The 23,336-nt window shown below is 37.9% G+C and overlaps 1 protein-coding gene across 5 annotated transcripts in view; it reads left to right on the top strand.

The window, feature by feature from the left end:
* Positions 1–23,336, top strand: part of LOC136875446 (uncharacterized) — a 65,406-nt gene that overhangs the window by 22,235 nt on the left and 19,835 nt on the right. For 3 of the 5 annotated variants that reach the window (XR_010860433.2, XR_010860432.2, XM_067148999.2), the window contains exon 2: positions 18,541–18,777. Coding sequence is in view for 1 of the 5 variants with exons in the window: in XM_067148999.2 (XP_067005100.1) it covers positions 18,541–18,777 (237 nt within the window). In the remaining 4 variants the exon portion in view is untranslated. Of the gene's footprint in view, positions 1–7,630; positions 7,768–15,004; positions 15,178–18,540; positions 18,778–23,336 lie in introns of those variants that run through there. The other 2 variants (XR_010860434.2, XR_010860435.2) reach the window with 2 other exon arrangements.

Raw genomic sequence — 23,336 nt, 5'->3', positions numbered from 1 at the left:
ACAGCTAAACAATATATGTTTATAGACACAGTAGTCGGCACCAATGCGTAAAATCGCAGGGTATTTTAGCAGAGTCCAGCAGTGGTGGTCTGAAGAATAATTGACGCTACTCTATTAGAAAATCATAGGAAATTATAAAGTTTATACATATATTTACATGGAAATAGTTAGGGGAGAAAGGGTATAAAGTGTCTGGCGTCAATGTTCATACACTAATTTCTGCCATTGGTTGAACAATTACAGGTTGACAGGGTAACGATACAGTAATTTTACAATATCCAATTGAACAGTTGAGAAATTACAAGCTTATAATACATATTTACAAGAGAGCAGCTTGGGGAGAAAGGATACAAAATGTCTGGCATCAAGTGCGTCCCGTTGTTTTAGCCGTTGGTTGACGATTGCAGCATTAACACTATCAGTAATGTGCGGAGTGGTCCAATCTCAGTTCATAACTATAGGGGCAGGGAAAATATTCCACTGTTTTTTCAAGAATGTCAAATGAGGTTCTATAGGCGTAGTCATACTGGAAGTTGTCTGGTTGAAGTCCCGGGTTCATAAATATGGCTCAATAAGTACGTTGAATTTGGATGGCATGGACGGAGACTTATTGGGTGTCACTGAGTACACGGTGCATTATGAATGGCAACAATGACGGCAGTTATTTGTTGATAATTGTGTTTACAGGAAATATGTTGTGAGTTAGAATCTTTCACTTTTTAGTTCTGTTAACTTCCTGTTGCTTTGAATACTATGTGAAAACATCAATGTGAGATGCTAGTGAGACTTTAAACTGATATTATTCCGTAAATGAAAACATGAAGGACCTCGGGACGAAGTTACTGTTTTGTGCTGCTGGCCTGGTGAAATAGAATGGAGCTGCTTATGGTATAATCCGCAGTGGAGGGATTAAATGAGAAAGTATCAACACTCACCAACAAGTAGCTTCTCAGTGACACACCAGATAACTTCCACTCCATGCAACACAACTTTTAACAACATACTAGAATCCAGCGCGCACCGGCACGAACATGGCGCGCCACTACAGCTCCTCTTCACAAACAGTAAAAGAAGATGTCTCATCCCAGCTATGATGCTCCGACTCTGTAGTAATATACTGTACTTTCTCATTTAATCCCTCCATTGCGGATTATACCATAAGCAGCTCCATTCTATTTCACCAGGCCAGCAGCACAAAACAGTAACTTCGTCCCGAGGTCCTTCATGTTTTCATTTACGGAATAATATCAGTTTAAAGTCTCACTAGCATCTCACATTGATGTTTTCACATAGTATTCAAAGCAACAGGAAGTTAACAGAACTAAAAAGTGAAAGATTCTAACTCACAACATATTTCCTGTAAACACAATTATCAACAAATAACTGCCGTCATTGTTGCCATTCATAATGCACCGTGTACTCAGTGACACCCAATAAGTCTCCGTCCATGCCATCCAAATTCAACGTACTTATTGAGCCATATTTATGAACCCGGGACTTCAACCAGACAACTTCCAGTATGACTACGCCTATAGAACCTCATTTGACATTCTTGAAAAAACAGTGGAATATTTTCCCTGCCCCTATAGTTATGAACTGAGATTGGACCACTCCGCACATTACTGATAGTGTTAATGCTGCAATCGTCAACCAACGGCTAAAACAACTGGATGCACTTGATGCCAGACATTTTGTATCCTTTCTCCCCAAGCTGCTCTCTTGTAAATATGTATTATAAGCTTGTAATTTCTCAACTGTTCAACACTTTATACCCTTTCTCCCCTAACTGTTTCCATGTAAATATATATATAAACTTTATAATTTCCTATGATTTTCTAATAGAGTAGCATCAATTATTCTTCAGACCATCACTGCTGGACTCTGCTAAAATACCCTGCAATTTTACGCATTGGTGCCGACTACTGTGTCTATAAACATATATTGTTTAACTGTATCATCACTGAACATGTTTTTCTTTTTTCTTGACTTTCCCATTGTATCATGTTAAGTTTGTATCGTAGTGTTTACAATTTAATTACCAATTAGATACCTGATCTATGCCTTGAGGAGGTACTATGACTGATGATGCCCTCAATGAAGGGCCAAACATGTCTCAAATGGTAATAATAATAAATTCCTAAGTGTTTAAAAATTTATATGTATTGAATAGGTGACACAATAAACCCTTTAGCATCCTACAGAACACTGGATATCGGCATGGGACTATAAAGGGAGTTCTACTGGAGTGAGTGGACAGCATCATCCTGAGCTGTGAGAATGTTGTGTGCAGGCTGTGAACTGAGGACTGTGATAGCGACAACGAAAGTAACTGTGAGACTCGAGCGCAGGCTGTGTGATTGTGTGATCTGTACTGTAATACCAATATAGATGGTCCGTTATTGGACATTATAAATTTTCCAACTAACTCATTCCTGATTGCCAGCGTTTTGCCTCATTGTGTTAATTTGGGCTCATTGGTTGGTATATAGCACTCCTACCAAGGCGCTTGGCTAGTGCGTACAGTGGAGGCCACTGCATAGGTTACTTGGAGCCACCGACAGTGCCAGTGCACTATGAGAGACTTTGTTTCATTTTAAAAAATGATACCTGCCTGGCCATCATATGATATGGATATTGATTCCCATACGAAGCCTGAAATATTTGTCCAAAATGAGTAAATTTTTAATGTTACGGACCGGACCAAACACAATATAAGTTTATTAACAGTAAATTTTTAATACCAATATAGTTGGTCCGTTATTGGACATTATAAATTTTCCAGCTTATGTTCAAAAATGGACCAACTATATTGGTATTATAAATTTACTCTTTTGGGACAAATATTTCTGGTTCCCTATGGGAATCAACATCTATGTCATCATATGATCTGTACTGTGTTGTGTAAGTTGTGATCCTGGTATGCCTTTGTGTTAGTGTGTAAGTAAAAAAGTACAGTAGTTAGATAATAAATGTTAGAGAAGTTTAACATTACCAGTTGAAATCTTTATTTACGTATGCCGCCAACTCATTACAATATATATTTATTTATTTTATTTATAACTGTTAGGTTCTTCAATCTGCCAAAACTAATTTAGAATAAATCACACTCATGTTAAAATTAGTTCGGGCAGACTGAAAAACCTAACAATTATAAATTAACTGAGTGGAAACTGAAAGAGATGATTTAAAAAAAAAAAAAAAAACGGTGTCTAGACACTTGGGGAGGACGGAGTGGTCTTGGAAAGAAACTGGACTACAACAAAGAAATGTACTGTCACCACTGTTATTCGTAATGGTTATGCATGAAATTATGAAGAAGAAAAAGGTAAAATATGGACAGGGAGCTGAAGGTAATGCTGTTTACAGATAATTTATGTTGTGGGAAGCAAAAAAGAAGAGGAAATAATCGGCATGGAAAAGAGTAAGACAATGGTGATACTAGAGGAGAAAGGGAAAGGGAAGAAATTATAACAATCAAGTGACAAAACGATGAAATTGTGGAGAGTTTCAAGTGCTTGGGAAGTGAACTGGTGTAGAATGCAGGGCTGGACATGTAGATCAGTAAAAGGATTCTGCAGGGAAAACCAGAATATGGGAACCTGTTGTGGAGGTAGGAAGTACCAATGAAGTGTAAAGAGGTGGTGTATAAGATGTACTACTGCCCAATACTGACATGCAAGAGAGACCTGGACACTGACAAGAAAAGAGGAGAATAAAATCCAGGAGGTATGATAGGAAAGACAAGAAAGGATAAAGAAAGAAATGAGGAAATTAGAGTGGAAAATATTTACGGCAGAATGGTGAGTGGTTTGGACGTATTAAGAGGGTGGAAGAGGGAAGGATGCCAAAGTGGATGATCGAGACTCAAATGGGAAGAGGGAGACCCAGACTAAGCTAGTTGAAAACTAGCAAGAATAGCAAAATTAAAAGAAACTTGGATTGGAACACAGTTAACTTATATGAACAATGGTGGTTGGATAGAGAAAGATTGAAAGGTGTCCTAACATCGCAACCCGGCAGGAGCTGGATGGGGGAAATGAATGATGAGAGGTATTGTAGAGGAGACGACAAAATATAGAATCGGCAATGAAGAAAAGATAATTAGAGTCGGAATAGGTGGAAAGCTCTCATATCAGCGTTGATGACATCCTGCCATCATTGTTGTGGTCTTCCGATTGGTTACGTTCCACTGACTTCAAGGTAGTAGGCAATATTGGCGATGGTGTTAGATGCTGTGCACATGATGTGACCATACTATTGGAGACATCTATTGCATATTTTCTCATTTATTTGGACACGATACCAATCTTCCGTTGAATAGCTTTGTTTGTAATGTCGTCAGTGCGAGAGATTCCCATCAACCAACACAACATGTGCAACTCCATAATATGAAGTTGGTGCTCAACTCATTTCTACTCTACTGGCCAGCACTCGGCTTCGTAGATAGCAACTGGGTGAAGAAAAACAGTATGGTATATTTTTGGCTTCAGTCATATCAGCATTCTCGTGTCACTGAGCACTCCTGTTACCTCTCTCCCACGCATCCATCCAGCATTTCTCCCTGTTCACATTTCGGGATTAATGTTGATGTTACGACGTAAATGGAAGATATCATTCTTCAGTTGATATTCACCATTGACTTCATTATCTTCACTTGATGACATCTTGACTTCACTCTGCTGAAGGCATCATTGCAGACTTGGATCTAGTGTTGTAGATTGTCTTTGGAGGTACTGGTATCATAATCATGACCTCACCCAAAAAGGGTGTGCTGTAGGTCTGGATTGATTGCGGGTGTTACACAAATGAAGAGCAGAGCTGACAAGGCTGAACCTTGATGGACACCAGCTTTGGTCCGAAAGATGTCTGATATTTTATTAACTGCTTTTACAGTCTACTTTATACTCACAGCGGGAATTGTTCCAGCAATTGAGCAACATTGAAAAAGTTGTGGATATGTCCCATCAACATCTGAGGTCTTATGAAAGTACTCATATCAGAGTTCCAAGATCTTATGTTTCTCCAAGAGTCGCCTTCTTTCCTTGTCTTTCACACATGTAATGGTCTAAGTTTTAAGCTGCTCTCTTGTGTGCTCTAGCACAATGATAATTAATCTTTTCTTTCTTCCTGGAACCCAATTGCTCGTATAAACCCTGAAAGTAAGCAGCTTTTTCTCTTTGGATTTTCATCGTGCATTGACTGACTTCCAAGAAAAGATGTTACAGAAAAATCATTAGGAAAGAAACCACACAAAAGAGGTGAATGTATGCATACTTCCATGAACATATGAACATACATTATTAATCAAGTAGGTGGAATGAGGAAGGCATCTTCATCTGATGCTTTTCTTGACCTTTTTTTTTTTTGCCTCTTCTTTTTTCTCTTCGATTGAATAAACACGGGGTGTTGTTTACTTGTACTTCTTAGAAAAGCAGACCCATTATATTATTATGCAAAGAGAAATTATGATAATGAAATGGAGAGATGGGATTAATAAATGATATTTACTGTATTCTCTTTTAAAGAAAAATGCCTAAGCTTGCAGCCAAAGGAGATAATTAATACAGTTATATTTAATGTCATTCAGAATATGCTACACGTAGTGACCTGCGTTTTTTGTTTTATTTTTTGGTGGAAATCAGCAGGCAACGAAAGAATTTTGCGTTATTTTAAATAATTTTGTTATATTTTGCAATTTAAAACATACATTTTCATTTAAATGAACTATAGCAGAACAATGTGAAGTTTTATTTTTAAAACCCACACATTTTTTTCATTCAATTATCACTGAAAAAGGCATAATACGAAATAAAAATATATAATATTCTTTTTTCTCTCAAACAAACTGCAGTGGTACGTATAAGCTACGAAATTTGTTTAGAAGGGTTATAGGGAGGTACATTCAGAGAAATGAGGTGATAAGGGTACAGGGATCTGGAAGTCAAGTAGGGATGACATAAAAATGTTAGTGTTGAACTGTAGAAGTATTGTAAAGAAAGCAATAGAATTAAGTAATTTAATAGATATGATATTTACTTACCAGATATTGTAATAGGCGTTGAATCATGACTGACAAATGATATTATGGATGCATAAATTTTCTCATGGAACTGGAGTTTGTATTGTAGGGATAGGATAGGAATGGTAGGAGGGGAGGTAGGCCTATTCATTCTGGTGAAAGAAGAATTTGTAAGCTACGAAAAAGTTAAAGATGACACACATGAAATTCTAGGCGTAAGGCTTATTTCTAAAGATAACAGGTAACTTGATGTCTTTGGAGTGTACAGACCAGGAAAGGGTAATGCTGACGCTGATTCAAAATTATTTGATAAGATAATCAGCTATGTGGCAAATGATATGGAAAGGAATGTGATTGTAGCGGGAGATCTGAATTTACCAAATGTCAATTTGGAAGGTGATGCGAACAGGAAGCATGACCAACAATTGGCAAATAAGTTAATGTATCTGTACAAGTGTACGATTTGCAATTTTAGGTTAGGAAATTTTCATAAAATAATTTTTAATATAAAGTAGGTAGTAAATATCTTGTGAGTTTTAAAATGAGATGTAAAAACATTATATTATAAGAAGAATTGGTAGTCAGAAATATTGTATCTGTGTATCTTTATATTGGTGTCAGTGGTGTATGCTGGGATTAAGACTTTTTTTTTTTTTTTTTTTTTTTTTTTTTTTTTTTTTTTTTTTTTTTGCTAGGGGCTTTACGTCGCGCCGACACAGATAGGTCTTATGGCGACGATGGGAGAGGAAAGGCCTAGGAGTTGGAAGGAAGCGGCCGTGGCCTTAATTAAGGTACAGCCCCAGCATTCGCCTGGTGTGAAAATGGGAAACCACGGAAAACCATTTTCAGGGCTGCCGATAGTGGGATTCGAACCTACTATCTCCCGGATGCAAGCTCACAGCCGCGCACCTCTACGCGCACGGCCAACTCGCCCGGTGGGATTAAGACTACCACTAGACTTAGGTTACCTCTTTTCGATAGTTGGTTTAGTGAACGTCAAGCCTTCAGCGTTTTGAGCTGCAGCCAATAGCCAATGGAGAAGCTTGCTGTGTTGTCAAGGCTGCTTTACAGGCTACTGCCCCGGCCTCTGCTGCCAATGCTCAACACCTGATCAGTGGAGCTGGTAGCTTAAGGTTTAGCAAATGAAAGTCCCGCTTTGTAGCTAAATGGATTGAACGTTTGCCTTTGGTCCGATGGACCCGGTTCAGTTTCCAGAATCAAACCCCTCATACTGTTAATTCCTCTGGCTTGGGGACTGGGCATTTATGATGTCTTCGCCATTCTTTTTATCCCCATTAGGTCAAAACCAAGACTATATAGATGCCATGCTACATTATTATTGTACCGGGAGGTACACCTCAACTCCGCACCTTTAAAAGAAGTGCCTTAAGGAACCCCTCTATTGGTAAAACAGTGCAGGCAGATTAAAATCCAAAATCAACTTAACACCAAATATGACTGCAATACTGATTGGACATGGAAATATTGTTTCGTACTTATGCAGACTTAAAATTATACCTAACTCTGAGTGTTCCTGTAACAGCAGCCCTCAGACAATAGATCATATAATTTTCGAGTGCAGTGAAGTGAAAAATATTAGGCAATTCTTGATAAATAGTGTTAATAGAGGTGATAATTGGCCATTGCAGAAATCTGTGAAAAAGTATTTAAAGGAATTTTCCAAATTTGTTAATGATCTGGACTTTGAAGCTCTCAGGAAAAAGGAAGACTGATATTGATTGATATTGGTAAGATTAACAGTCATCTAGAAATTTAATTATTCAAATGTAATTTATGTTTATGCATTTGTAAAGAAATGTATTGTAAGTACATGTAGTACTACCCATGTAGTAGAGCATGCAGAGAGTATGTACAGTAAATGAAAAATAATAATAATAATAATAATAATAATAATAATAATAATAATAATAATAATAATAATAATAATTGTACCGGGAGGTACACCTCAACGCCGCGCATTCAAATTCAGCGCCTAAACGAACCCCTCTGTTGGTAAAACAGTGAAACTGAAACTACACCAACTCAGAACTTTACTCAGAAGTTGTCACCACAGAAATATGATGTAATTTTGTTATTGTGCAGTTGCCTAAACTGAGTGAATTTCTACTTGTTTTGTTTGACATTCATCAAGAAGTTTGGACAGTCTTCCACACATGACACTACTAAAAACTATGATCATGCACCCTGGTGTGAGGTGTAAGAAGTTATAATTTAAAGAAGTTTTGTATTTCTAGATTTTTGTAACTGAATGATATTCATTTATTTTTGGGTTGGCAATATTTCCTGTTTCTTTCTGCCAGTTTTGAATCTAGTCAATCCCTAATTTCTGTATTTAATTTTCAACCTATCACAGGCTTCTTGTTCGATTCTAAGTGTAACTTTTCAATTTATCCAGTGATTTAGTTGGAACAAAATATTTACAGGAATTCACCTTATTAATTCAGCAATTTCCAAATGGACTCTTACTGGGTGTCAAAATCAGTGGCCTCATGTTTCCGACAAGTTGTTTCATCAGTTGAACATCTCCCCTTTCGTAGCCATGACTTGACATATGGTTGTGGGTCAAATATATGCACAGGAGGTCCGACGCTGCTTATGAAAATAAGTCCGCTTGATCTTGCAACCAGCAGCCGATTTCTCTTTTGGTGTGGATCTCATTCATGGTTCTGAAAACTCTTTCAGCTTCTGCTGAAGAGATGGGAATGGTCAGTACAGTCTTGATTAAATGCATAAGCTCCACTGGAATTTCCTTGGTCTAGACGTACTTTCTAAAAGCTTTAATGTACCTCCTCTTGTCTGACATGTGGAAAAAATCACAAAGGTTCCCAACACTCTCATCACCATAGCAGATATCCAAAGTAAAAGTGGAGGGCCAATTATTTTTGTAATAGTACCTTTGAATCATTGAAAACTTTTGTCATTCTCTCATGTCTCTGCTGACTAGAGCTGGAACGAAGATGAGATGATGTGAACACATTTTAAATTGCTCACAAGAATTCTGAAAAACTGCTTTTTGTCAATTTTTACAACTTTTAAAAATCATGTAATCCTGTGCTTCTAAACTTTTTGTTTTCTGCTGCTTTAAGAACTGTTCTGTAGTATTCTCCAGAAGCTGAGTTACACATAGATTCAAACACTTTTATAGTGCGCTTAATTGCATTTTGAGCCTCTGTCAGACTTGTCTCTCATTTCTGCGACTCTAATGACAAATCAGCTAACTCAATAAGAGCATCATACATAATTGCAATATTTTCTAGAAATTCTACACATGTTAACATATTTTCTAGACCTTGGAATATTGCCCTTTCTTTGGAGTCTCTCTGGTGGTCATTTTTGGCCTCACTAAAATGTTTTACTAGTGCACTATAGTTTTCCCAGATAGCTTTTACAGTTCTCTGGCTTGATGCTACCCATCTTATTGTAAATATTTTCCCAATCTTCTTAACTCTTTGTTCCAGTGAAGCAGCACAAATGTTGAGTTCCCTTTGATTTTTGGGAGACATGCTGTATAAAGAATACAATTTGTCAAAGAAAGAATGGAAATGGTTAACACATGTAACTTCATTTCTTGTATCAGAAACGGCCAATTCCAAGTGATTGTTTAAACAGTGCCAGATTACTGTATCTGAAAATAACGTTAAAAACTGTGCTCCCACTCAATTTTTTCTACCCAACATTACAGAGGCCCCATCACAGGCTAGACCAACTAAATGTTCTGCCAGAAAGTTTTCATTCATCCCATACAAAGAAATATTCTTCAATATCTCTCGAGTAATAACATCTGCTGTAGTTGATTCAAGTTCTATCAAGTCCCAGAAAAAGGAAACAACTTCAGAATTATCTGAAAGAGCCCATCTCAAACATAATACTAAAACAGATTTTTACACTAACTGTTGTTGATTCGTCCATCATAATACTGATTCTCCTCTGATTTTCTGTTGTAGGTTTTTCTAATTTATTTCCCATTTCCTGTGAAATGTGTTGAATAATATTAGTACAACTAAAATTTGTATGAAGAACTCGTCCCATATCTAAACCATTTAATTGTTGAAGTTCAACATAAGCCTGTAAGTCTATGAACGGTCTATTTCTTTTCACAATTGAGTATGCTGTTGGAAATACTCGAACGGTGGTTTCTAGGTAGTTGACACTCATAGTGTCCAACCAACTTTCAAATATCTTTTATTAGATTCTGATTTTTGTAACATAGCTTTTTTGTGAGATTCTGAACTTTTGTGCTCAAATTTTTTTCGAAGGCTTGTTTGTTGTTGATTAATATTATTTCCATTGGGATGAACCTTGCATTCTACCCATACTTTCATTAGCTTAAGTCCTGTCCCTTCAGAAACTCCTAATCCTAATTTACTTTCCTCTTTACATACTGTATATTGCAGCCTATAATTTATTTTCTGCAAATAACCACTTGTTCTCTGACAAGAAAACGGTACTGAGACTCGTTCCAACAGTCTGGAAAATCTTGTTTTCGGTAGCTGGGTCCTTGAATTTGGATTCTCCCTTGAATCTGCATCACACGTTTCAGCAACATTTAACCCAGGCTCTGTCTTTATACTCGCGTCTTTATTTCTTTAATGAAACTAATGTTCTTGGAACTCCATTTGGTTTCGTTTTTACTTGAGCCATCACACACCGTTTGAGTATTCTTTGATTCTTCATCTTCATCCCCAGCACGTTTTTTTGAACCCAGCCACTTCAGTAAATTCATGGTCACACTCACAACTCACTTTCACAGCCACTGGAAAACTTGGAAGGTACTATGGGACAACTGATGTTCATTAACGGCAGAGAGATTCCATAATATCTGCTTCACAGCAACGCATTGAGCAAAACATAAAATAAAACTTGGATTCACACAAACATAACGAGTGGAAGAAAATTATTGTGCTCACTTCCCGCTCTCCGAATCCAATAGCAGTCTAGCCAACCTTAGAGAACCAGAAAACCGCCCAGGAGTGTAAAAGCGACCTATGTTATGAACATAAAACCGTAAGGTTCGATATTAGTTCGCTAGAGTACACCCATGGCGTTTCAGCGCTATGTATAGATTATAAGATTTTCTTACTGAATGTAAAAATGTTACGACATTCTAAAGCGGGGGAATATTTTCCGGAACGGCGTTCCGGCCCGTTCCGGTCCAACTACAGTAAATCACTGAATTCATCCAGTAAAATTGAGAGGGTGTGGATAGTTTAATCTTGAATGATCTTGAACCTTCCCTGAGGGTTTATAAACTGCGGCTTTTCTCGTTTCTTGGCCAATTGATCGTCATCTTACTGAGCGTGTGTGTCAAAGCAGGAGGCAGGCGGCCTCTTTCATCGGTCAACAGAGATCTTCCAGGTAATGGCCACATAACTTCTTCCTTTCTTGCTACCTCCGCAGTTTAACCCGAGGGAAAGGTCCGACTCTTTAGTTATGTAACCAGCTTTTCTATAATGTAACTTTTTCCAGCTAATGTAAAAACATAAAATCTTTAACTGTAAATTGTTGATAGAGAGTGAATTACCCTCTCGAGCTCCCTTTCATCTTGGTTTGAGGTGACTACGTTTTTATAACTGTTTTTCATTCTGTAATGTGGTAAAGTAATTTCTATACAAGTCACCTCCATAGTTTGGGAATAGCCCCTGTTTCATCGGCCTAGAGCCCCTTAGGTTGTTTTAGTGTTCACATCTAGGAGTGCAAGTATACGCCTCCATTCAGTTTGTGTTTCGGGCCATTTACTTAACCTGTTCTTTTCCGCAAAGGCCCTGTAGGTTGGGTACTAGATACCCCTGTATAACATTATCTTTCAATTTGTAAGTTGTGCGAGTGATTGTAATTTTCTGATATTGCCTTGAATAGGCTAGAAGATACTTAGAGCCTGTTTGCTCTTTTTCAAAGTTTTTGTAAGATTAAAGAGTGCCTTTGGAAGGCTAGATATTGTAATTTTGGGGGCAAGTGCTCTTGATTTGGAGGATTTCTGCCCCTGACTTAATGGTTCCCAATTTTTGTGTAAACTGAATCCGGTATCTCCGGAATTGTAAAACTGGTGGCTTAAGGCCCAAAGTATTAAGGTTCTGAATCTTGGAATTTTCCCAATCTTGTTTAATGATTGCTACTTGTGTATATTGTAATTGGACCCATTCACCCCTGCACCTTCTTTAACCTCTTTCTGCTCCACGGGTAACGCCGTAACAATAATAATAATAATAATAATAATAATAATAATAATAATAATAATAATAATAATAAATCGAATACTGACAATAATATCTCTCACATATAGTGCGAGGGTGTGATATATGTACTATCGCCCAGTGTACAAATTTTCATTTATGTAGGTGATTTGACTAAAAAACTGTTATACAGTTTTGTTAATAGAAGAACTCAAAATGAATCTATCCAATCTGTAGAACTTCCTAATGGTGAGGTGACTAGGAGTAAGACCAAAATATTACAGGAGTTCCAAAGGCACTTTGAAACTTTGCTGAACTGTTATGAAAATGTCACTGCATTAGACGACGAACCTTATGATTTTGGCAGCATAAATACCACTAGTGTGACATGGTTGGAAGTAGAGACAGCAATATCTAAGTTGAAAAACAACACATCAACTGAATCAGATGAATTTCTGGACATCGAGGAAGCATATGACCCTGTACTACGCAGGCATATATGGGAATGTTTGAGACATAAGAAAGTGCCCAATGACATCATAGCACGAGTACAATGATTATATGATGAAACGAAGTGTTGTGTCCAGGTCTACGATGGAAGGTCAGGTTGGTTCAAAACGAAGAGTGGAGTCTTTCACTACTTTGCTTCATAATCATAATGTATGAAGTTTTAAAAGCGGTTAAAAGAAAGGATCCAACAACTAATACCCTGGTTTTTGCTGATGATGTAATTGTATGGGGTGAGACAGAAACGGAAGTACAAACTAAACTAGATCTCTGGCATGAAGCTTTTACAACAGTAGGTCTCAAAATCAGCAAAACGAAGACAGTTGGCTTGGTGATGAGTAGATACTCTCCAACTGTTCATCTAAGAATTGGAGATGATGAAATGGATATTGTAGACAACTTCCAGTATTAGGTAGTGTTCTGTCATCAGACAATACCATACATCAAGAGATTAGCAACAGAATACAGAAAGCTTCCAAATTCTGTCATGCTGTACATCAAATATTTTGGGATGAGACATTTCCGTTAGTTTCCAAGATCAGTTTGTACAAAATATATTTAGTACCTATATTGACGTATGGCCTGGAAGCAGCAACACTTACTGGACCAACAAAGAATCGTCTTCAGGCAACAGAAATGAAGTTCCTCCGTTCTTGTATACAAAAAACAAAAATGGATAAAATAAGGAATGTGGATATCTGGCAACAGCTTGGATTGGAAAGAAGTTGCTGGAGACTCTAGAAGTGAGGAGAGTGCAATGGTATGGTCACATGAAAAGAATGGACCTTCACAGGACCAGTGGCAGCCGGTCAGTACATGCTACCGGGCTCCAGCACGTAGCTTGGAACTGTAAGGAATATTATTTATGTACAGTACAATTATCCTGGTGCCTTTTCGTTGTTTTGAGTACGGTATGAATTTGTGTTTTGTGAAAATCAGAACGAGATCTGTCGAACACCTAGCGCCGTTCTCCCGGGGAACAAGGCTCGTGCTCATGTGAAGTGAGCCCTTGCCTGTAGCCTGAAGGAAGCAATACGCAGGCGCAGCAAAGCTTGCAACACTCCCCCTAGCCGGCGGAGTATACCATAAACCGGGATCAACTTTCACTGATCCCGTCTATAGTTACTTCCTCTCCCGTAAGGGGGTAGAAGTACTCGATGTCTCCTGCTACCTTGATGTTGAACGTGGTAAGCGAGTCTGCCGCTAGAGAGTAGCATCGTCTGGGCTCGAAAGTAAAGCGTAAGTGGAGGCAATCTATCTCACACATGCTTATTAAAATATCCATCTTCCTTTTGTGTCAAAAATACGGAATTCGTAGGTGAGTCAAAGAATCTTTGACTGACCCTAAATGTTATCCCGCATTACAATGTAATTTATTCTGGTGAAATGAAATAGCGTATGGCTTTTAGTGCCGGAAGTATCCGAGGACATGTTTGACTCGCCAGATGCAGGTCTTTTGATTTGACACCCGTAGGCGACCTGCGAGTCGTGATGAGGATGAAATGATGATGAAGACAACACATGCACCCAATGATGGTTAAAATTCCAGACCCTGCCGGGAATCGAACCCGGGATCCCTGTGACCAAAGCCCAGCGCGCTAACCATTTAGCCATTGAGCCGGACATTTACTATGGTAATAGGGGAAGTCTCAATGAATCAGTTGGCAGCTCTTTCAGTTGCTTTGTGCGGTTTTTAATCTCGCGGTTACATTACTGGTGCGTGTTTTTCTGTCATTGTGTTGGTGCTAAAGTTTATACGGAGATTTATCAAATTATTTATCCACTGCAGTGTATATAAAGGGGAATTAAATTAGTGTTCTTAGTGGGAATCTATATTCCCACGATTCTATATGTACTGATGTAAGTTGTGCCATTAGGTTAGTAAAAACAATATTTCTCGAATGAATTATTTATCTCATAGACAGTTGTCGAAGAATTCATCTGCTTCCAAATTAATGTTGTTTTTGTTTGTTCTGAGTTATAAATTGTGAGAAAAGTTGTATTATTATTATTATTATTATTATTATTATTATTATTATTATTATTATTATTATTATTATTATTATTACCAAGTTTGAAGTATGCGTTGTTCATCATGGCAATATGCAGATTTAAAACAGCTTGTTTTTTGTAGCGCGTAGGACAATTTTTTCACGAGCCGCCACTGCACAGGACTTCTCGAACATACTTTGACCACAATGTTCCTGGGAAGAGACCAAGAGGAAGACCTCGTGATGTTTGGGAAAAACAGATATTGAAGGACCTTGAAATTAGAGCTGTGAACTGGCGTTGCATATGTGAGCAGCATCTGTGGATGGATAGGACAAACTGGAGGAGGCTCGTACACAACCGTACCCAGCTTGCTGGAGCGAAGATATAATGATGATGATGATGATTGGACTAAAATTTGGCATGATTTCTTGAGCACCACTGTGACAGTTTTGTTTCATAAAGATTGAGGTAATCCAAATTTCTTCTGAAATGATTAAATTTTTTTTGGAATAACGCCACGAGACCTTATTAGAAATTCTATTACTTCTATATGTTTCAGATTATATTTTTCCTTGAACTATCCAGTTGTTCCTTATATGTTCTTCTTTTCAACATTTGCTTCTTCTGGCTGATTTTTTCCCCATTTCAAATCTACGTAATTGTTGGGTCTATAATGAATCCATTTCTGGTGACCTTTGAATATTAAAAGATATGCCAAGATGTCTGTTCGTCTAGTGGAGCCATTTATTGCAGTACAGGATACTTCCCCGTCAGCTTCCCATGATTTGTCTTTCAATGGTGCTGCTATTAGTTTCCTTATTTAAATGGTATCGACCATTTCTGAGTAATAAACCACAGTCCTGTTGCCCTTTAACGTGAGCAAGGGTTTCATTCTCCGGGCATCCATGTCTGCACTGGGAGCCAAAGACCAACCAGGAGCTACTCTAACTGCTGCAATATTGCCATTCATTTTCAGACAGGTAACCCATTCAGAGGTAGACAGCCCTGATTGACTTGTTAGCGATCCAGTTATTGACTTTTGGTGTCCTCACTGCATAATTCAGTCCTTTTGCTCTATCCAGGTAATGATTTCCAAATGTCATACTCCCTCTGACAAAATTTTTCCCTTTGGTCTCTATTCTGAGGTGGTTATGAATAATATTGTGTTCGCTGTGGAAGGAGCGATTGATATTCAGCCTCTTGCCTGCCTCACATTGGATTGGTAGATTTTTATGACATGCCATTCTCTGTATGTCTTGAAGTACAGCAGGCGACACTTTGACAGATGTTATCATACAGGGGTCTTCTGTGGACAAATGTTTACTAATGGCCCTGTTTCCTGCAGCAAGACACTATATCATTCTTGGTAGTTTTTCGAGCCATCAGTCCATTCTTCCAATACTGTTCATCTGTTCGGTCATAACAAGGAGTGTTCATGGAAAAGGACCATGGTGGTACTCTTTCTAGCAATGGTTATTTTATGGCCCCATTTTACAGCTACATGCATGACACTCCAGTACCTGCTGGATAAGACTCAAGATGGCTAACAGCTGCTACTCCAGCTCAATGTCACATATGGCAGTAGCACTGCAGAATCATTCAGGTATATTCCGAAGTATCTTCTGTGGGATTTTTTGTACATATTTGCACATAGTATTCAGAGATTTCACTTGGTTTCAAGCTCTGTTCATTAAACCTTCTACTTAATTACTTCTCTGTAGATTAACAATCATAGCAGTTGATATAGATGTTGATTCCCAAAGGGAAACTGAAATATTTTATTCCGAATGAGTAAATTTATAATACCAATATAAATGGTCCGTTATTGGACATTATAAATTTTCCAGCTAACTCATTCCTGGTTGCCAGCGTTTCGCCCCCGTGTATACGCCACTGCTATGATTAATACCAATATAAATGGTCCGTTATTGGACATAATAAATTTTCCAGCTAACTCATTCCTGGTTGCCAGCGTTTCGCCCCCGTGTGCTAGGCTGGGCTCATCAGTTGGTACCTAGCACACCTACCATCTATCGTCTATGTAACAAACACGTTCAACATGCTCTTCGAGGTTTAAATTGAAGTGGGAATTCATCTCTATTTATATCACGATCTTACATGATCAAATTAAACTTCCCTGGAACCACCTAATATCAAGTGAATAAGCGTAAAACAGCACAAATTCACTTACACAGGATGTACACAGACTGGACTATATAACGAATTGCCGGAATTTTAAGAATTTTATATTACAGCAATCTATTGTAACATAATTTTTACTTATCTCATGTATCATTACAGTAATGTATTTTATAATGTGCTAAAATGTGTTTTAGATGTTTTAGGCATGTGTATATAATTGTTTAATATGTACTTAAGGCTGATGATGGCACATAGATGCTGAAACTAGTACTATTTGACTTATGATTGAATCACAATAAAATGTCATTGTATTGAATAGGTGGACCTTGAAAGAATTTTAATTTACTGTAATCCCACTTCAATATAGAACCCAATGAAATTCATAACTATTTTTTTATTTTTTTTATTTGCTGCTGTATATCGTAGGAGAGGGGACCAGTGGAAGATAGGTCTGCTAAGCTTCGGTCCGCCAGATCGCCACTGCTAACTATCAACCATGCATTACTCATCGTATATACTTCCTCACCTCATACTTCTGACTTAAGGATATAGATAAGAGAGTGTGGGAATTCCTCACTCCCGTTTACTTCTACATCCTTGTAGGAAAAGACTGCAGGGCTGCTATTGGAGTAGCAATATAGTTGTATTTTTATTGGTAGATCTGCTAAATGAAATGCCATCTTTCAGATTTAGTGTTTTCTTTTGTTGGTTGGAATCGAACCCGTGATCATGGGTTGGACACCACCACTGATCTCCCACGGAAGCTAATTAACCAGTGAATAATGGATACGACCGCTATAAAATAATAATAATAATAATAATGGGGCATGGCATCTATATAGGCTTGGTGTTGACCTAATGGAGATAAAATGAATGGCGAAGATGTCATAAACACCCAGTCCCCACGCCAGGGGAATTGTTGTTGTTGTTTTTCGTTGCTAGTGGCTTTATGTCACACCGACACAGATAGGTCTTATGGCGATGATGGGATAGGAAAGGCCTAGGAGTTGAAAGGAAGCGGCCGTGGCCTTAATTAAGGTACAGCCCCAGCATTTGCCTGGTGTGAAAGTGGGAAACCATGGAAAATCATCTTCAGGGCTGCCGACATTGGGATTCAAACCCACTATCTCCCAGATGCAAGCTCACAGCCGCGCGCCCCTAACCGCACGGCCAACTCACTCGGTATCAGGGGAATTAACAGTATGAGGGGGTTGATTCTGGAAACTGAACCGGGGCCATCGGACCACAGGCAAACGTTCTATCCATTTAGCCACAAAGCCGGACTTTCATTTGTTAAACCGTAGGGTACCATCTCCACTGATCAGTAGTTGAGCATTGGTAGTAGCAGAGGCCGGGGCAGTAGCCTGTAAAGCAGGCTTGACAACACAGCAGGCTTCTCCATTGGCTACAGGCTGCCAAAATGCTGAAAGCTTGACGTATACTAAACCAACCATCGAAAAGAGGTAACCTAAGTCTAGTGGTAGCCCATGTCTTAATTCCAGCATACGCCACTGAATCGTAGTTATTTCTTTTAACGTGTATGAAATATTTGTTACTAATTCATGATCTGTTATGTTATACAATGAAGATACGACTATCACTTCAGAACAAACAAGTAACATCAACTGTTTCTACTTTCCAAACTTGCAAATATTGTTTCTGTAAATGAACTGTTATGTGTCTTTGCAGGAATTACCCATGCTGATATATGTGTTGCTGGCTTCAGTACTCCTGGGTGCTGTTTTGCTAATTACTGGACTGTTGTTGCTGCAACTTGATGTTACCACTACTACATACCATTATCATCCAATTATATTAAGATACATTTTTTTAATACTGGCAGTTGCTGGTTTAATCATAATGGCATTCAGTTGCTGGAAACTGCCTTGGAAAAAACAAAACTTATGCTACAAGAAAAGTTCTCAGGTAAAGCAATTAATTTGCATTTATATAAATTCTGATTGATATTTTATGGCCTGAAAGTTACCTTAATCTGCAGTGTTGAAGATATGAACTAAACCAGGGTTTGGTTGACCTGTTTTTCCCTGCATGTAAAAAATGCCTAGCTCCATTCCTGAGTGGCCAGTGTATATCTTCACAATATACTTGAAAGTATAGAATTTTTTTCTTTTACTGTTTGTTTTACGTCGAACTGACACAGATAGGTCTTTTGGCAACAGTGGGATTGGAAAGGCCTAGGAATGTGAAGAAAGTGGCCATGGCCTTAATTAATGTGCAGCCCCAGCATTTGCCCGGTGTGAAAATGGGAAACCACGGAAAACCATCTTCAGGGCTGTTAATAGTGGGATTCGAACCCTCTATCTCTCGGATGCAAGCTCACAGCTGCACACCCCTAACCGCACTGCCAACTCACCTGCTAAGATTAGAATTAGTTAGTTAACAGCTAGGGGAAGGAGAAATGGCAGGTGTAATACGGTCTCTTACAGTCAGTTTGGATAAACATTATATAATAATCAAGCGATTGTTCATGATGGGTTTTTCTTTGCACCATGTGGTGAGTTCTCATCTGATCACTGCAATTTGGCAACGTTGAACATACCTTTTGCTTTTGACTAAATTTCATTATGTCATTTATAATTCTGGGTTTTGATAATGGTCACCACATTTTACAGCTCCTTCAATTCCATTGAGTACTTACTGTGTGCCTTTCAGTTTCCGAGGCTCCATATTTATTGTTATTTTCATTGCAACCTATTTGGACTGGAATTGCCACCCTCAAAGGTAAATTATTCCTACTATCAGATTTAATTAGGCCAGACAAAACATTAAGAGAGATTACTTTTTTAAATGTAACCTAAAAGCTTTTCAGTCTGTCGAATACACAACTTCATTATAAATATTACGCTATAACATAACTGTAAAAAAAAAAAAAAAAAAAAAACTGCTATTGACAAGGATTAAAAATACACCCTATTAGACAAAGAATGACATGTTTTGTTCTTAAAAGAACATCATCAGATTCTATCAAGTCACACTCAGTATTTGGAAATATTTATGTTTATTTCTATCTAAGCAGTTATGAAATAGAAATCTGGAACTTCCTGCCTTGTCTCCACTCCAGCATACAATGCGAGGCGTTTAAAAAAATCGTTGCTCTTTTGTCGACTCGAATCCAAACCTACTGCCAGTCTGCTGATCCTCATTACATCACACCTCCCCTCACCCTGCTCAGGTAAGTGACACACTGCACTTCCCCTTCAGGTACTGTACACCTAGTGTTCCCTTAATATTATCATTGTTGCTATCATTTTTATTATTCATTCATTCATTTATTCGTTCATGTTGTTTTGGCCAATTAAGGACCATATCATTTCAACAGTCTCATTCCCTGGGCGTTATCGTTTGCCCAGTACTCCTGCATTCATTGCTGGTGTTGTTCCTTTCTTTCTTCGGTCCATACCTTCCCTGTTTTCGACTTTGGCTTTTCTTGGAAAGCTTGTGGTCTTGAAGTTTCTTCTTATGGGTTGCGCTCCAGTATATCATCATGTGTGATGCCCACCTCTTGTGGATCTTTCTTCTACCTCACTTAACCAGGTCCCCTTGTCTTCTTATCTTGAAAATAGAAGAAGATCCGCTCGGTTGATCTTTCAGGGCTCATTCTTGTCACATCACCGTAGAAAGCAATCCTTCTATTCTGTATAATATCAGTTATCTTTTTCTACGTGGAAATAGAGCTTGTGGGTTTGCAGTCTTCTGTATTCACTTAAAGGCACTCCATTGCATATAGGGCCTCCGACAAATGACTGTGCGGTAGTGTCTGAACTTGGCGTTCAAGGATATTGATCTATTGGTGTATTCATCCTTGGTTAGATGTTGTTATTGTTGTTGTTATTATTAGTTAAATGAAAACCTACAACCTGTTTTCCAGTCTTTGACCGGGTCAGGGATGAGATGAATGAAGCATATATAGGCTATTGGTACGATGGGGTCGCCACTCCCAAAGTGATTTGTGAATGACTGATAAATGCTATGAAATGATAATGGAGAGTGTTGCTGGAATGAAAGACGACAGGGAAAACCGGAGTACCCGGAGAAAAACCTGTCCCGCCTCTGCTTTGTCCAGCACAAATCTCACATGGAGTGATCGGGATTTGAACCACAGTATCCAGTGGTAAGACGCCAACGCGCTGCCGTCTGAGCCACAGAGGCAATTTGTTATTATTATTATTATTATTATTATTATTATTATTATTATTATTATTATTATTATTATTATTATTATTATTATTATTATTATTATTATTATTAAGTGTTCCTTTAAGATGTTGTTTTTGTGATAAATTATAATATAATTTTTATTCTTTGTTCAATTGTGTTTTTTACAGGTATGTTATACTGTAATATTTATATTCAACTTGTGTGTTTGACAGACTGAAAAGCCCTCAAGTTACATTTAACTGAGTCGACACTGAAAAGTATGGCTTCCTTCTTTAAAAAAATTCTTGCGTTGACCAGGAGAATCAATGCTACATGATGGCGTGTATGGAAACGCTTCCCTTGGAGTGGTTCCTTTAGTTTGAGAAACAGCAGGTACTCATGTCTGGTGAATAGGGTGGATGTTGGAGGATCTCCTGTCTTTTTCTTCATGTACCCAAAGTTGTTTGTCCCTCTAGGTTAGGGATGGTGAACCTATGACACAGTTTAGGTGGCATGTCAGACTACATACCCTAACATGTAATAAACATTATTCGGATGTCCAGTGTGGCAACATTGATTACATTTTTCATACTTGCCAACCCTTCCGATTTACCCAGAAATCCATCTTTAACTCATCTTCCAGTTTTCCAATTTATTCTTACTTCTTCCTATTTTTGACTTGTTCTGTGTTTTTCCCCCTGTCAGAGTTGTATGTTAATGTATGAGACACATTGATCTGTTTTGTATGTGGTAGTTTTGCATATTTCAGAGCATTTGTGTTCATTCTTACTTCATAATTTTAATGAGTTGCATGTATTTCAGGTAATTGTGTTGGTGACAGTTTCTGGTATTTTGTCTTCATGTTATGGCGAACAAATATAACAAACGTTACCTCCAAGTGTTCAGGAATACCTATAAAATTAAATTTCTGTTAATTTTAGAGGGAACTATTATGCATTTTGTTGTGTGTATCGGTGTGATATAAATATTATTATTCGTGTATATATGTCATAAATGAGAATGATAAAGTACATTTTTTTGTAACCATTTTTGTGTTTTCTTAGTTTAAGATTTTAAATTTAATGGTCAATTCACATTGTAACTGTACAAATGTCTGTCTTCTATACTGTCCTTTTTTCACCTAGACCTTGGCACAATATATGTGATGAAATCCAAGAATTAAACAATTTTTCCTATTTTTTGTTTCTAAAAGTCGGCAGGTATGCTTGGATGCACTTGTGAACGGTCAGCTGTTGAGAGTGCTCTTGCATTATCGTAGTGATAAAGTAGTTAAAACCTATTGAAATTGTTTAATCTTGTGTGTGTGTGTGTGATCTATTTAGAGTTGTTTATTACATTTTTCATACTTGTCAAAAATAGGAAGATGGCAAATGCAAATACTTAGGTGTGAGATTTGAAAGTAATTTGCACTGGAAGGATCATGTTGATGACATTGTTGGGAAAGCATACAGATCGTTACATGTCATAATGAGGCTACTTAAAGGATGCAACAAAGAATTAAAAGAAAAAAGTTACCTAAGTATGGTTCGTCCATTATTGGAATATGCAAACAGTGTTTGGGATCCTCACCAAGAATACCTAATAAAAGAACTAGACGGTGTGCAGAGGAAAGCTGCAAGGTTTGTAACAGGGGATTTCCGGAGAAAGAGTAGTGTATCAGAAATGTTAAAGGAACTTGGTTGGGAACCTTTAAGTAAGAGAAGGGAGAAAACTAGACTTATAGGATTATATAGAGCCTATACAGGAGAAGAAGCATGGAGAGATATCCGTGAGAGGCTTCAGTTGGAAAATAATTATATTGGTAGAACTGACCACAAGTACAAAATTAGAAGGAATTTTAGCAGAAGCGATTGGGGTAAGTTTTCATTCATTGGGAAGGGCGTGAAGGAGTGGAACAGTTTACCAGGGGTAGTGTTATCCTTTTCCAAAATCTGTACAGATATTCAAGAAGAGAATAAACAACAGAGAAAATAAATGAAATGTTCGAGGGCATTCGACCAGTGCAGGATATTGTAAATAAAAAATGTGTGTGATTAAATTAATTCCATCCCCTGGTCTATGGAGTTTGGACAGCCCAAGTAGGGGACTGCCTGTAGGGGTGAAGTACAGTGGGGACTTCGAGGGCCCTGGGCCCGGTAGCTGTGAAGGCCCTTCAGGAACTCTGAAAAGTGGTGGCAAAAGGGGCTCTGGTTAAGACGCAGCAGGTCGTTATGCTACTTAGGTTCCAAAATGGGTAAAATATAAATATGTAAATAAATTCAATGTTAATTTTAATCTTATACCAGTTGTATATTATTATTAGAAGT

This window comes from Anabrus simplex, chromosome 6 (assembly GCF_040414725.1).
Source record: "Anabrus simplex isolate iqAnaSimp1 chromosome 6, ASM4041472v1, whole genome shotgun sequence".
NCBI lineage: Eukaryota > Metazoa > Arthropoda > Insecta > Orthoptera > Tettigoniidae > Anabrus > Anabrus simplex.
Note: the sequence above shows the minus strand (reverse complement) of the source record. Positions and strands in the feature narration are given on the sequence as shown.